We start from the raw sequence: 16,501 nt of genomic DNA, 5'->3' as shown, positions 1-16,501 counted from the left end.
CACCACTACACATAATAATACACCCCACACATCACAAATAACGATAATATACCCGGGGCACAACACATAATACATACCCACCCCTCAGATCACATTAATATACCCACCACCCCACATAATACACCTCCACTCCACATAATACACAGCACATCCCTCAAGTAACATTATTAACCCCCCACCCCACAAAATATACAGCTCACCCCTCAAATAACATTAATAAACCCACACCCAACATAACACACCACCTCCCCACATAATACACAGCACACCCTTCAAATAAATAAAATTAATATACCTCCACACCACATAATAATACACAGCACACCCCTCAAATAGCAATAATATAACCCCACACCACATATTACACCCCCACCCCTCAGCTCACCTTAATAAACCCCAATCCCACATAATAATACACCCCACACCTCTTAAATAACATTAACACATTTCCCCCTCCCCAGATAATTACCACCACGCCTGTAGAAGGCTGTCAATAATCTGGTGGTCTCATCACATTGTACAACTCCAGTGTAGGACAGAGTCAGACAGGAGGAAGAGCAGAGGCACTGCTGTGACTCGGGAAGAAGATAGAAGGGGCGAGGTCTCGGTGAGGGAAAGGAGTGGGAATACAGCCTATTGGTGGCTAGTCCTGGGGGAAGGAGCAGTCACCATGTAGCGCAATCAGTGCCAGCAGTGATAACGGCTCTCTTTATGTGCATCCTTGAAGCTGCCTGTAGCATGCAGGGGTGGGATTCAAGTAGCGCACATATGTTTTTCATATTTCTGCTCAAGTTGATGAGCTATGGGGTGGCGCCCCCGTGTTTCCGCTCAACTTGAACCGCCCTGCTCATCACTAGCACAGGCAGCGGGGAAACACAAGCAGGCAAGCAGGTAGACGGACGTGAGTGCGGCGTGATGCCATCACGCCACATTGCATGCATACACACATAGGATCCTGAGTCAGTGGAGGTGGAGTTGGAGAGTTCTCTCTGCTCCAGTGTCTGTGGCCGCACAGCGTTCCCAGCAGCTATTCACGGCGCCCTCTGCCAACTGGCGTTCTACACACCTGCGAAGTTGGCCTAACAGATGGGCCAGCCCTGTGTCTATGTCAAGTACAAGTCTTGACTTGAATAACCTCAGCCTGATCTAATGTTAATTTCCATGTACTTTAGTACAATAAAAAGGTACCATTCCCCTCCTCCTGCAAAGGAAGAAACACATATTATAGTATTTTACTTACTGTTTTGAATAGGGATGTGCAGGCTCGGATTAGTTCAGATATTCCCGCCAAATTTGAATTTTCCCGCCAAAAATCGGGTCTCAGAAAGTGGCAAAACATCATCTTTCATGGACAAACATCATCATTCCTGGACAAAAGTCCATGAAAGATGACGTTTTGTCTCTGACACTCGATTTTTGGCAGGAAAAAAAAAAATCTGAATTTGGCGGGAAAATCTGAACTAATCTGAGTCTGCACATCCCTAGTTTGAAATTATATAAGCTGAAATTCGATCCAAACATAACAGCCTGTAGGCAGCAGTGCAATATCAACGATATAGAGACATTTGCGCCAGTATGTCCATGTGGCAGACCCCCTATAAATGCTCCCAGTGGATCCATCTTTTCATGATGTAGTTAGAAAGATGGGGCTGGCACTTTAGAAAACAAAGACTTTGCTCTCTACTGTGCATCTTGCCAAATATCAATGAAAAGGAGGCGGCGCCAACTGGGAGCACTTATGGTGTATTCTGCTGCACGTATACTGGCCGTCTGGGACCAACATATGTTTTGGGGGGCCTGCTGCATGATAGGGGGACCCGCTGTATATGGACCACCATATCTGTTAAAACACCCCTGATTTCTGGACTAAACATTTTGTAGAATTTACAAATATATTGCAGAATTTTATCCAACATTAATGTGATACAAACGTAAGAGTCAAAAATGTTATTGCCGGACCTCGGCAAAACAGTCTGTTCTGCTACAACTTTGCTCATTTCTAAGATTTACCTTTTATTTTTCCTTCTACACAAATACCAGGTTTTGCAGATTCTTGTTGGGTTTTGTACAGCCGTTGAGAAAGATTGAGTGGAGCATCCTGATGCTTACTCATGTCTGTAGAAGCTGGGTGTGGAGCCGTTCTGGGACATTGGGTATGTTCTGTTGTGATCACATATGAAGCAACATATTATTAAATGATAAGGTGTATAGGGCATAAAACCTGATTTTGCTATAACAGTTCATCAAATCAATCTTTATGCAATGTTTGTCTGGGTTAGGCACGGGATCCGACGGTCAGAACCCTGACGCCGGCATCCCGAAAAGGTTAGGATGACTATACCAGTTGGTAAGTATTCTAATCCTAACCCTTCCCACTCCCTAAACCTAACCTCCCCACCTATTACCTAAACCTAACCCTCCTCCTAGTGCCTAATCCTAACCTCCCACCTAGTGCCTAAACCTAACCCTCCTCCTAGTGCCTAACTCTAAACCTCCCCCCTAGTGCCTAACCCTAACTCTCCCCCTAGTGTCTATCTCTAACCCTCCCCTAACCCCACTACTTACCATCAGAATGTAGGCGGTCTGGATGCAGGTGCCGGAATTCTGACTGGTGTCAGGATTCCGGTACCGGCATTTTGAGCAACTGCATCCTGGCTGTCAGGATTTCAACTACCCCCCATTTGTCTGTTATTTAGGGTATAATAATTTTTATTGAAAGCATGGAAAATACAAAGAGACACATTTTTACCATCCATGGCTTATAATTGTTATTTTGCGTGTCTTACTTTTATACAATTTATTTGGAGTTCTGGAGATTAGCAGAACATATTTGTTTTATATATCAAAAGGTACTGTCATTTATTTAAAAAGAAAGTGTAAATGTGCACCAACTCATAACAAGCAATCCAACATTAGATTACACTAGCCAAATGAAAGCTCATATCTGCTTGTTACTACATTTCTCTATTTTAGAAAAAAAACACGTGCGCTGATTGAAACGTAATAAGACTGCCTCTGTTTTTTTTCTGTCCCATAGGTAGACGTGGCAATGCTATGCTAGTCAGTGTGAAGCATACATCGATGTGTCTGAACCTGCGGTTGGACTGCCATAGTCTTCTTTGTTTGGTTACAGCGAGTGGAAGATCTTCGTATATTTCGTCATGGTGGATGAGGAAGACGTGTCTGTGAGATTACGTCAGAGATGAGTGATTGAATTTTGTGTTAAACTTGGAAAAAGCAGAAATGAAACTCATGAAATGTTACGGCAGGAGAAACAATTATCCGTGCTGCAGTAGTTCGGAGGTGGAAGCACTTCAAAGAGGGTAATATGCGAGTGACTGATTAAGCACGTTCTGGGAGACCATCCCCTGCGGTTACAGATGTCAACATTGCCAAAGCGCAGAAATGTTGCAAAATGACAGAAGGTTAACTTTATGCAAACTTTTGGCTTCACTTGTCATCTCATTCGAAAGGTGGCAGCATATTGTGACAAAGGAACTGAAAATGCTTTGCATGTGTGCCTGGTGGGTACCCAGAAATCTCACAGAAAAGCAGATGCGATGATGAGGTGAATCATGCAAGAACACCATTCGAATGTTGGAAGGGTTACCCGATTTCCTGATATCGATTGTGATGTGTGACGAATCGTTGATTCGTCATTATGATCCGGAATTCAAACAACAGTCCAGTGTATGGAAACATGCGAATTTGCCTCCACCCAAAAAATTCTGTGTGATTCCCTAAGCGTGTAATGTCAGCTTCTGTTTTTTGATGTTCACAGTATGATCCTACAGCACTGGGTTTCCTGTGGACAGACAACTAATGGTGATTGCAATGCAGACATCCTGAAAACCCATTTGCATAGAGCCATGAGGAAAGAAATATCACATTTGTTGAAGAGTGGATTTTGCTCCAAGATAATGCCCAACCACATGTTTCTGCTGTTGCATACTATAGGCAATACTGACTGAAATTAATGGGGCAGCACTGGAACACCCTCCATATAGCCTGGACTTAGTGCACTGTGATTTCTTGGAAATCCCAACCCTGAAAAAACTGTGCGGAAATAAGAAGTTTGTTTGCTTATTTGTTTGCTCTCAAAGTAAAGCTGCCAAATCGTACATAGTTATTGAGTATCAAAAAAGTAAGCTACTTTATTAGACCACTTAGCGTGTCACCATAGGTTGAATAAGTTAATTTCTACATGTCTCAAGCAGCAAATGTACCATGAAGTATTGGTTCATGTTATTTTTTAGAGAATGGGCAACTGTTAGGTCAAGGACATTACAGGACCTAGGTGCAGTGAGCTCATAAGAAACAGTTGGTAATAGAAGTACCTTATATGGTGTGAACAAACCACATGCCAAGAATGGTCAGTGTCAGATCGACACAGAATAGTGTGGTCAGCAAGAAAAAGAGTATATGAAGAGTGTGGTCAAGGGGGGGAAGAGAAGGAAGAGAATCCATTGGAAGGAAGAATGGATGATTCCTGTATGGCATTGGAACGACATGCACCTGTGCTTAGTTGTGTGCAAGTGTGACCATCCATTATCACTATGTACCCTGGGCAGAACTTTGACCTGGGGAGCCTGTTCTGCGCCTTCCACTGGATGGATTTAAATGAAAACTTCACAGAGGGGTGGCAATTGGTCTGGGATGTCTAATGGAGTGGTTGTGTGCTGGTCAGACCTCACAGCAGAGTGTACTGGGCAGAATTTTCACCCAGGAAGCCTGTTCTGGGCCTTCCATTGGATGGATTTAGACGATATCACATAATAAAACTTAATAACTTGAAGATTTAAACCTGGGCAAGGCTGGGTTCTTCAGCTAGTATATATACAGTATACAGGTTGAGTCTCCCATATCCAAATATTCCGAAATACGGAATATTCCGAAATACGGAATTTTTTTGGCATGAGTGAGATAATGAAACCTTTGATTTTTGATGGTTCAATGTACCCAAACTTTGTCTAAAGCTGGCCACACATCTAAAGATTATCTGTCCAACCAGCCAACTAGTTGATTGGTTGGAATGAAAACCTGGTAAGGTATGAAAGCAAATGACAATCAGCAATTTGCTTACAAACGCCAGAACATGGACTAAAAACTGTTGTTTGAACAAATAGCTTAGATCAAACATTTAACAAACTTGTCTGACGCCATTTTCATCTGTTTTCTGACATTTAGGAGCAAATTGCTGATCATCAGTTACTCCCATACGTTACCAGATTTTCATTCCAGCCAATCAACAAGTTGGCTGGTTGGATGTAAGTTGGTCTAGTGTGTGGCCAGCTTTAGGCACAAATTATTAAAAATATTGTATAAATTACCTTCAGGCTGTGTGTATAAGGTGTATAGGAAACATAAATGGATTTAATTTCTGTACACAAACTTTGTTTGAGCCACAAAATTATTGAATATATTGTATAAAATGACCTGCAGGCTGTGTGTATAAGGTGTATATAACACATAAATGCATTCTGTGTGTATATTTGGGTCCTATTCCAAAGATATTTCATTATGTTATGCAATTATTCCAAAATACGGAATATTCCGTTATCCAAAATACCCCTGGTCCCAAGCATTTTGCATATGGGAGACTCAACCTGTATAACATTTGTACTTGTCCTACATAAGTATATAATTGGTGGCACACGGTACAAAATCATCAATAACTCACTTGTGTGTATGAAGGACTGAGGTTGCAGGTGATCAGCTTTTCTTGTTAACTGGCTTAAGAAAGGATTAGTTGTTAACCCTTGTCTGTGATTCTTTATGCATTGTAGCAATTCATACAATACATCACCTGTTATGAAAAAAAGACAAATTATAATGTGTAAATACTTTTATTATATTCAGTATGCCATGTACTCACAAGGGCAAAAACCTTCCATTTGAGTATACACTAAGAGCCTCATTCAGATTTGCACACAATTCTAACTGTGGCTGGAACTAACAATTGTTAGTAAACTGTGCATACTTCAGGGCCTCCCTATCAGTTATGGGCGATTCAGAGCCGTACAGATCTCAGTCAGATCTCCACTTCTGAATAAGTGGTGTTATTGGGTTGCAATGGGGTGTTTACATGTAGGTTAAATTTTCCATGTTGTGGGCATTCGTGTAACTGCAGCATATTCAGAGGTGAGCAAATGCAGCGATCCGTCTGCTTTCAGGCAGATTTCTTGCACTAAGGATAGGGCTGGAGCAAATGTATATTGATGATGATGATGGTGGTGGAGTGCTTTCACAAGCGGATGGATGGGGTGGGATGTTTGTATTGACAGAGCAGGTTCAATACAGGTGAGAAAATGCATTAACACGAAAAGTGGCCACAACTCTGACTAAGGCCCAAAGTGGCCCATATAAAGGAATATTGTACTGTAAAAGTTTCCATCATTTATTGCATTTTATGTAGTCAATTCAATTAGATTTACTCAGCGGTTCTGTGCAAGTAAGTGCGGGTACATGCCACACATACAGTAGCTCTACAATCACTGATTTTTGTTCACAGCCCACAAGTACAAATATCCTGGAGTTCAGGACGAGGTCAGGCCGCAAGGGTGGGGCGAGAATTGGTGACATTGCCATAGTTTCTACGCAGGGTCGTATCTATAATGGGTGCAGGGTGTGCGGTGTACATGGGCCCCCGGGTCCAGGGGGGGCACACACTGCACACCCAGCACCCATATTATCTAAAACTTACCTCTCCAAAGTCTAGCGTTGGGTCTCTCAGCACTGCTAAAAACACTAGAAAATGACCGCCATGGCCATTTCTCCAGTGTTTTGCGCATGCGCTGTGAGGAAATCGCTGGAAAAATGGTGGCCGCACCATTTCCCTGGCAATATGCGCATGCGCAGTAGACTCTGGGCACTCTAGTGCCCAGAGTCTACTGATGATGCGGTGGCCGGGGTGAGAGGAGGGGCCCCCCCTGTTAAGGCGCCCCTGTTTCTACGCCATTGTAATGGCAACTTGCCCCTCTGGCAGCTAATTGTATTGAGATTTATGAATTAGAAGTATTTTTGTATACCTGTTTTATTATCATCATTATTATTATTATTAACATTTACTTAATTAGGGTCTGCATTCTCTGTGACACTAAACAATTGGAAACAAATAGTATTAAACCTGGGTATTATCACACTGACAAAGACATAGGAGGGAATAGCTCACAAATTTTCAATCTGTATCATTATACGACCTAAAATTTCCAAACTGAGAATAGGGACATTTAAGATCACAGTCCTGATCTACCCGCAAACAAAGCAATCCACCTAAACCGCTCTCTGTCAAACCCATTCTTAAATCATGAAAGTTACTATCTTTGTGGCTGCAAAAACCATGACTCCCCCACTAAAGTCACACCTGTTTGGCGGGTATGGAGGGAACTCTCAAACTTCGATATAATTGAGGAGCTTCACTACTTAAACCAGGGGTTTGGAACCTTTTTTCTGCAGATTGCCATTTTGATATACAGTATATAACCTTATTCGCGGCCCGATGCAGGCAATGCATCCTCTGCGCGACATCACAGGAGGGCGGGGCCACAAGCCCCGGCAATCACAGCAGTGTCCGGAGCATCCAGAGCATACTCCGGGGAGCTGTAAGGGCAGCGGAGTAAACATCTGAAGAGTCCTAAGTACTCTCCAGGCGGCACTGCTGCATAGATTCTGGCTGCAGGGTGCCATTCTAGGCACCCTGCTAGCCAGATGAGACTAGCAGAAAAAAAGCTCAGAGGGCCAGACCAAATGATTCCGCGGGCCTTATACGACCCCTGGGCAGGAGGTTCCCCATCTCTGTCTCAAACAGTCACTTCATTCTGATGAGAGCCTGACTAAGAGCCCATGGGGCCCTAGATAAGAAAATGGTTTGTGGCACCTTCCCAAAATCCACATAAAAAAGGCTTACAGTAAATTGAATGTTGAACCTTATTCAGGAGTCTACAGTAGGTTGCCTAAATGTTAATTAATCTGTGGCAGTTAGGAGTGCATAGTCATGCCAGATACAGTATATAGTTTCTGCTGTATGATGCTTTCATCTTGGTTCTGAAATATTATTATCTTTTACTTATAAGTGTATAGCACAGTATAGCTCTGCAACATTGCAATTGCCTTTGAAGATAGCAGAAGTGGTTAGAAAACAGTTTTCATCTGAGTACTTTGGACATTGGTTTATAGGTTTTGGTAGCCTAAGGAAACATCAATAAATTAGTCGGATTCCTGCAGAAATCCCCACATGTCAATAAAATCAAATCCATTACATTTTTCCAACAGCATGTCTGCATGAAAAGAGGCTCAGGTACCACCCACTGCAAACAATGACTGATAAACTACCTGAACTTTGTGAACGGGCTTTAAAGTCATCTTTTGTGAGAATGCACAAGGCTCTTCCATTCATTACAAACTTGCTGTCATCTGTTTTCTGTAGTGAGTATTCTTCCTCTGCCCATCGCAGCCAGTTAATCACATCATCCTTGCTCCACAGAGTTGGATGAATTCCTGAAATACATAGTATACAAAAGGTGAATTGTGCAAAGTCATGGGGTTGGGTATGTACTGTAATACCGCCGGATGTCAGCCTGGCGATTGAAATCCCGATGCTGGAAGGTGGGCAGATGAAGATCCTGACAGAGGAGGTAAGTAGGCTATCCCTACACCTCTCCCCTCCTAACCCTCACTTAGTGGTACCTAACCCTAACCTCCCCCCTAGTGCCTAACCTCCCCCCAGGAGTGCCTAAACCTATCCCCCCCTCCCCGCTCCCTAATCCTCCCGGGGGGTGCCTAACCCTAACCTCCCCCCGGTTTTGCCTAACCCAACCCCTTCTTCCCCTAGCCAATCCCTAACCCTCTCGGTGGGGGGGGTGCCTAGCCCCAAGTCCCTAAAAGTAACCCTCCTCCCCCGCGCGGCTAAGAGCTCCCGACGCCCGGATTACCTATGTTCGGTATGCTGTGCGTCAGGATTTCAGTGTGGGGATTTTTAAATAGTCTTTAGTCCCCTGCCGGGGTTTCACAGTTGGGAAGTCGGCGGTCGGTATTTAAACCGCCGGCTTCCTAACTACATCCCATTCACAATAACTCTACACATCAGGTGTAATTCACATTTGGGGAACGGATTGCATCTGACAGTTTGTATACCAGTATAACAAGGTAGGAGGGACCTCGCACTGGATCTTAAATCAGTAATTACATAGAAAGAAGGTGATAGTGTACCAACATTAAAGATTATGTACAAACTTATCTTACTTGCAAATTATATATCCAGAGTTGGTGGTGCTTCCATGAGTCAGCAGTACAGTACTGTACATAGACTTATAACAAAAGAACAGGGACGCAAAGAGGGGGGAGTGGGTACTAATTACCCAGGCCCATCTGTCAGCAGCCTCCCTGTACACAGCAGCACACACTGCTGTGTGCGGGACTGCAGTAGGGCCAGACAGGCTGCCACCTCTGAGCAGGAGCAGCAGCAGTCTCCTGTGCCTGTTGGGCAAAGGAAACCACACTGATCGTGCCCCCCCTTAAATTGCCCTGGCTGAGAGGCTCACAGTGCCCCCTTGCTCAGCACATGCAGCTGCAAATTTTAACATTTTCATTTACATAATATTTATATAAAAGCTTTTGTTGGTATAGTCCATGTGATAAAGGACTGTGCCAGCAAGGAGTTTCTTAACACATTTCAAATATGCGACTTTGTTTCTTTCAGCATTGTGCATGTACCAGTTTATGTATGGGCACAGTGAGTGCTATGGACTGTAAGTCAGATTCCTATGTTACTCAGGCTGCGGTGGTTGGGAAGTGGCCGGCTGCCCTCACCACTACTGGACAGAAGAGGTTTCATGTGGGACCTGCTGCCAGTTATGCTTTTTTATACAATAACAGTCTGAGCTGCTGTGGGCTGAGCACTTCCTGTTTGTGAGAGAATATCAACAGGACAGGAGTTCTGGGAGAGTCGCAACAAACACATTGCTGGAGAAGCTCTTCCATGCTTTGTTTTGCTCCACTTAGGCAGGAAACGAAAGACACATAACACTATTAAGAGATGCCATTATGTAGGTAAAAAAGATATGAGAGCAGCTTCGCTTAAATACCGTTCCTGAACAGCCCTCTTTAAAACGCACTTTTCAATTAAACTAAAGGAGATCCCATTACAGGATCGACAGTTACCACGTCAACACTCAATGTCGAAACCGCAATGTCAACATTAGAAACTCAACAGGCAGCATATCAACATCCTCAGAATGTCAACAAGTTCATAATGACGACATCTGAAATGTTGCCATGTGAAATGTCGCCATGCTGAGGATACCAACAGTCAGGAAAGGGCACTGCCGGGAGGGTTAGGGTTAAAATACTCACCAGGATGCCGCTCTATCAGACCTCTCCAATGAAAGTGTTGGTCACATGTCCGAAGGGACCCAGATGCCGAGCTGAAACTGCTGCAACAGTCGCTACCAGGTCAGTGACTGCTGGGCCACCAGGTAGACATTCTGTCCTGTCAACATGTCATCTATTCTATCATGTCAACACATGCCATAATTTTTACCATGGCAACATTCATGTCGATTTAATGCATGTCAACATGAGAACTGTTGACCTAACATACCACACCCAACTAAATATAGATAAAACAAAAAGTATGGTTATCTTCAGCTAAAATGGGAACAACTGAGTTTAGCTTACTAAATAAACCTCTTTATAATATACAGGCAATGTCAGGAAAGTGTTAAAACAACAAAACTGTCCACTAAACTATATATAAAAACAAATTATACTCACCAATATTTTAATTTCTTTGAAGTACTCCATGGTAGCCCTAACAAATGGGTTAGAGAGGTCTCCATTTTATTTTGTGTTTTAAATGCAAAAGCACTTTGAGTCCTAGGGGTCAATTCAATTAGGTGCGAATTGCGAGTTTGTCACTCCTGAGAATTCTCCAATCCAATTAAAAATGCCTATTCACAATTTCACATTACTTGTAGCAGAGGGGTGCAAATTGACTGCCAAATGAGATGTGAGAGAAATGCATGAAAAAGTGGGGAAACCATCCTGGACCCCCCCAAAATGTATAATTTAGTTAACAGGACCATATAGAAGACTGCTTGTGGGCATTAGGAAGGTATTGTAGGTTTTTAAATTGTGTCAAATGGCTGATTTGTGCTTTTTTTTTAAATTGCAAAAAAAATAAAAAGCGAACTTTTTTAGTTTAATCTCAAACTAATTAAACGGAAAATGCAAAGAAAAGTCGAAAAAATGTGATTTAGGATTAAAAAAATATTGTAATTAAACTTGGAGTGCCTAAACTAACAAAAAAGTTGAGTTTGGGGTAATTTGAGGATTCCCCCCCCCCCCCCAAAAAAAAAGACGTAATTATTGGACTAATTAAGCTAATTCGAAACTTCCAATTGCCTAATTAGTCATTAGGGGAGGGGGAGTGTCCAAGGGGTTCAGCACATTATCCCGACATTTTAACCTTAAAATAACAGTATTCCTTCCCATCTCGAATGGAAAAATGCTAAATTTAAAAACCAAGTGTAGTGATGTACTTAAATCAATCAGAAATCTAAAGTGAATCCACAGCAGCTGACATACAGAGGAGACTGCCACAAATCGTCTCACAAAAGGCACAATAAAAATATATATGTCTGCGCTTAGGATCACTAAAGCATAAAAAGCAGAATGGAGCAATACATTTACCAAATGTTTAATAATGAAATACACATAAAAAAGAACTGCAGTTCCTGAATATTAAATGACCAATCAGCAGGTGCAAATATGCATCAATATAATTATACACGTAAGAATTGGCTATATATCATATTCCTGAAATTAACTTATAAAAAAGTTCTAAATACATAAAATAAAGTGTTGTTTGACAGAAAAAAGATGCTTGTGAGTTCTGATTGTAAAAGAATGTCACAAATGGCATGAACACGGTGATATAAATGCTTTCCTGTTTCCAGAAGGAAAGCCAGCAAAAAAAAAAAGTGTTCCTAAGCACAATAGACTCACCGCTCCCCGTCTGCTAAACAGTGGAAATCCAGATATCCCTGGAGGCTTGTATAGTATTAAAGGGGTAGTGTGGATGTAGTGTGCCTCTTATGAGAACCAAGATTGTTACACTGCATGGGGGAAATACAATGTATCTCCTGTGTAGGGCTGGAGAACACTCGTACAGCGCAGTCTCCCTCTGGCAAAAGCACATGCAGCGGCAATGCCGATTACTAAGGGCTGGTCTGCTGCTCACCGTGGATGCAACCCACATGGGGTCTAGAAATTCCAGCAAGGAGCCTGGGTGTAGGTCAGTGAATGGATGAATCCCGGCTGGAAAAGGTCTCAGTGTAATCTGTTTGAAGTTTTCACAGGAACAAATGCAGGTCTCAGAGCTCTCCTTAGGACAGGTGTCAGAGCTCTCCCTTAACGCATTTCTCCCCTCTCACAGGTGTTTTATCAAAAGGCTGAGATGACCACTCTGTCCATGAACAACAATTTATACAGGTAGTGACCTATCAGAGCATTGGTGGATCATCTGCTTTCAATTATATATTAATTGCATTCCATCTGCTTTAGCATTAAGCTTGTATCAAACAGCATTCAATAAAGTGCATCACGATTACATACAATTAAATCATTTAATTAGACTAAAAGTTCAACTTATATCCTTCATTATGTAAAAAGAAAAAGAATATCAGCACATATATAAAAAGATCCATATAAAACTAAAAAAATGTAAAATAAAAAATTATATATAATATGAAATAATATAGATCTATACACACATATAAATGTTTATGAATACCTATATGAGGATGAGTATAATAAATAAAACACTTAATAAATAAAATTAGATATGAATGAAAAATTAATAAATAAATAATACCAATACAAAAGATTATATATCTTTTGTATTGGTATTATTTATATATGAAAGATGTATAGGGACAGCGCACAGTATATATTGAATCCCTCAGACTAAGTTAGATATCGTGATAATAAGTTATTTGTACATGAATAACGTGCATCTAGTGCAATAAGTGGTTGTGAGTGTGATGTAATTTGCAAAGTCACTGATCCTTAATTAGAAGGCGGCAGCAGTCCTCTTGATGTCCGTTTGGCTAATGGGTGAAGTGATTCTGGAAGATAGGTTAAGAAGACATGCGCCTAATAGTGTAGTATTTTACTTAAAATAATACCGGTGCTCATATAAATGAATGTGCGTACCAAAAAGAAAATCTTTTAAGCTTATCTGAAATCCAGAAATGAGTGGTCCACACTAGATGGATTGAATGGGATGTTGTCGGCTGGATCACCTTATAAAGAGCTTATGCAAGCTCATGGGGGAGAGAGTATATAGAGTGTAGTATTTCCTTAAAATCAATATAATGATTATATATAGAGGCTGCGTACCAGACAATGCTAATTTAATAGCCTGTAGTATGTCTTCCTCCACGTATCTCCTAGTACCCCTTTTCAGTCCCTCTCTGGAACATATATATTCAGTGTATGCGAGCTAGATTCAGATGATCCCTCGTCAGGACATTTAAAAATGGGTTTTTATTGGGTTACAAAAGTAAAAGAAGACAGTATTCAAAACATACAAAATGAAAGTAATAAAATGTGCTTATCTTTTAAAATGGTACCCAGTCCTCTTAGGTAAGTATCCAAAGAATAGAGAGCCTGGGTCAGCTGGACTCAACGCATTTCGTCCTCTAGGGACTTCTCCTGAAGAAGAGGGGAAAGAGAATTCCCCCAAACACACTATTATAATCACCAGATTGTGACAAGGGAGACATAATAACCCAATATGAATAGCACCCATGGGTCTAAAAATCTAATTCTACCATTTCATTTAACCCTTCAGGGTATAGAGTTACCAAGGCATGCATCCAATACGCTTCTCTGATGCATAACTTGCGATATCTATCCCCCCCTCTTAGGAACTTTTTTTTGCTGGCTTTCCTTCTGGAAACCAGGAAAGCATTTATATCACCGTGTTCTTGCCATTTGTGACATTCTTTTACAATCGGAACTCACAAGCATCTTTTTTCTGCCAAACAACACTTTATTTTATGTATTTAGAACTTTTTTATAAGTTCATTTCAGGATTATGATATATATCCAATTCTTGTGTATAGATGCATATTTGCACCTGCTGATTGTTCATTTAATATTCAGGAACTGCAGTTCTTTTTTATGTGTATTTCATTATTAAACATTTGGTAAACTTATTGCTCCATTCTGCTTTTTATGCTTTAGTAATCCTAAGCGCAGACATATATATTTTTATTAAAAATGCAAAATTAGCTTGACTGATTCAGTGAGAGTTGCTAATTGTATTGAAAAATGAATTTGCTATACGAATTCAAAGAGAAAATAGCAACTTGCACCTCGCCATTCGCACCTAATTGGATTAACTCCCTAGTAGGATAAAAGTGATAAATATATAACATTATTATTATTCTATTATACCTGGTATAATATAATCAGTGGCAAATGCAGGATTTCTAGAGAGGGGTTTCCAAATGCTTGATTTTAGAGTGAGTGTGGCCAGTCCATGAAGAGGGCAGAATTGGTATTTTTCCAGCTTTAATATGCATCATACAATGTGTATTGTGTGTAATAATTCCAGCATATGCAGGACCAGAGATCACAGTAACCCATTAGATGCGGCAGTAGGGCCATCCTGCCTGAGCTGAATATTTTTATTTTAGATGTGAGCACCATTCCAGGTCATGGGAGCAATTTCAGGAGCCTGGAGGAGCAGCAGAAGAACCTAGCACTTCCTTGGACATATAAGTACATATTGGGCTCTATAGCAGCACATCCCTAACAGTGCATGTTTTCCAGATCTCCTAGTTGGTGCACAGGTTATTTAATATTGGCTGAAACATGTTAAAAGATCCACAGGTGGTGCTAATTATTTAATTTGTGATACTGAGAAGAACATGCAGCACTAGTAACAATCTATTATATTACTATTTCTACTGTGGTCATGGTATGCGCTGGGGAGGGGGGTTTCCAGGCAGACGGAAACCCCCCCCCCTGCGTTTGCCTATGATAATGTAGTAGTTACTATTTGGGATCTGGGTTTAGTCTGATTGTAAGTAGTGTTACTGTATGTATTATGTGGCTCTTCTTACTGCATTACCTGAAGTTCTCACAATTAATCAATCGAGTTACAATCATTTTCTTAGCATTATGTTCTGCATTGTACCTCTCATGGATCCTGATTCAGAGGTGCTTGCAGTGCCAATGTTTGCACAGTCGAGCGATTATTTGGTACTGTGCATGCAATACAAAATAAAGTAATACCTATAAATGTGCAACAACAACAATCCTGCAGCCCCAATTAACACTTAAAAAAGTAAGATCAAACTTCAATATTTCAAATAAAATACAAATGAGTGTTAATGGTTGGCGCTCGATTGTGAAAAATATGCATCAAGAATCATAAATTACCTACAAATTGGTGGGAAATCAGAAATACCATTCATTTCATAAAAAAACAAAAAACACATAAAAACATCCATATAAAGTAAAAAGATATTGGTACAAACAAAGGAGTGCGGTTCCAAATGACAGCCTTTCACCAAGGTTCATCGCTGCGGTGCGCTAGTGCTACGATTTAGCATGAGAACCTGGACTCAGCAGCTCGGCACCACCGCAGAAGGCTCAATAAAGTCCAAGGTAGGCTGGGTCCTGCAAACTCCCTTTGGTTCACATGCAATTGTTTCCTGCAATGCGTTCGGATCTCCAGGATCCTTCCTCAGGCAAAGGTCAGACCCGTCAGAATCCCGATGCTGGAATCTCGACCAGGGACTAAAGATAGGCGTCTAAATCCTGATGCCTATCTTTAGCCAGATGCTGAAATCCCAACAATCGGCATCCCGAACGAAGGTAAGCCGGGGCTCCCTAGTTGTTAGCCGTGGGAGAGAGGGTTAGGTTTAGGTACCTCCGGGGACACCCCACAGGGAGGGTTAGGGTTAGGCACCAATAAGGGAGGGTTAGGTTTAGGGTGGTTTAAGGTACTTATGTGCCCCTGTCGGGATCTTCATCCATCCGGCTTCCGGCATCGGGCTAGCTCAGTCCATCACACTTAACTACGTTAGAGGAATGCTCAAGCTGACATTTGCATATTTTTGTACATACAAATAAATAGCATCAAGGGTTACCCCAGATAGTGATATGTTGTATTGCTGCTTGCAGTTTACTCCTGTTATTGAACCAGTAATAATACACCCCAAGTGAGCTCTTATAACAAATGTTCTCAGTAGCTGACTAGTTTCCTAGTCGATGTCTAGCCTGCTGAGAAACCGTCACTATGTGTACTATGGGTGAGTTGTTATATAGCTTTTTAGGAGTTATTCTTACACTGTTACATTTATGTTCCAGTGTCAATTAGTAGGAGTTGTCCTGTCAGACATCCAAATATGTGTTTATGTAGTTCACATTTACACAGTAAATGCTTTTTGTGAAATACATTATTAACTAGTATGTTGCATCCAATTTG

The 16,501-nt window shown here is 41.4% G+C and overlaps 1 protein-coding gene across 1 annotated transcript in view; it reads right to left on the bottom strand.

Annotated features, from left to right (window-relative positions):
* Nucleotides 1–16,501, bottom strand: part of LOC148542639 (transcription factor ETV7-like) — a 55,929-nt gene that overhangs the window by 25,224 nt on the left and 14,204 nt on the right. The window contains exons 3-5 of the mRNA XM_088467411.1: nucleotides 8,332–8,496; nucleotides 5,681–5,806; nucleotides 2,011–2,160 (exon numbers count right to left, since the gene is read on the bottom strand). Coding sequence (XP_088323537.1) covers nucleotides 2,011–2,160; nucleotides 5,681–5,806; nucleotides 8,332–8,496 — 441 coding nt within the window. The remainder of the gene's footprint in view (nucleotides 1–2,010; nucleotides 2,161–5,680; nucleotides 5,807–8,331; nucleotides 8,497–16,501) is intronic.

This window comes from Taudactylus pleione, unplaced genomic scaffold, assembly GCF_031769625.1.
Source record: "Taudactylus pleione unplaced genomic scaffold, aTauple2 ptg000010l, whole genome shotgun sequence".
Taxonomy (NCBI): Eukaryota; Metazoa; Chordata; class Amphibia; order Anura; family Myobatrachidae; genus Taudactylus; species Taudactylus pleione.
The sequence above is the reverse complement of the archived record's forward strand: the minus strand, read 5'-3'. Positions and strand labels throughout refer to the sequence as shown.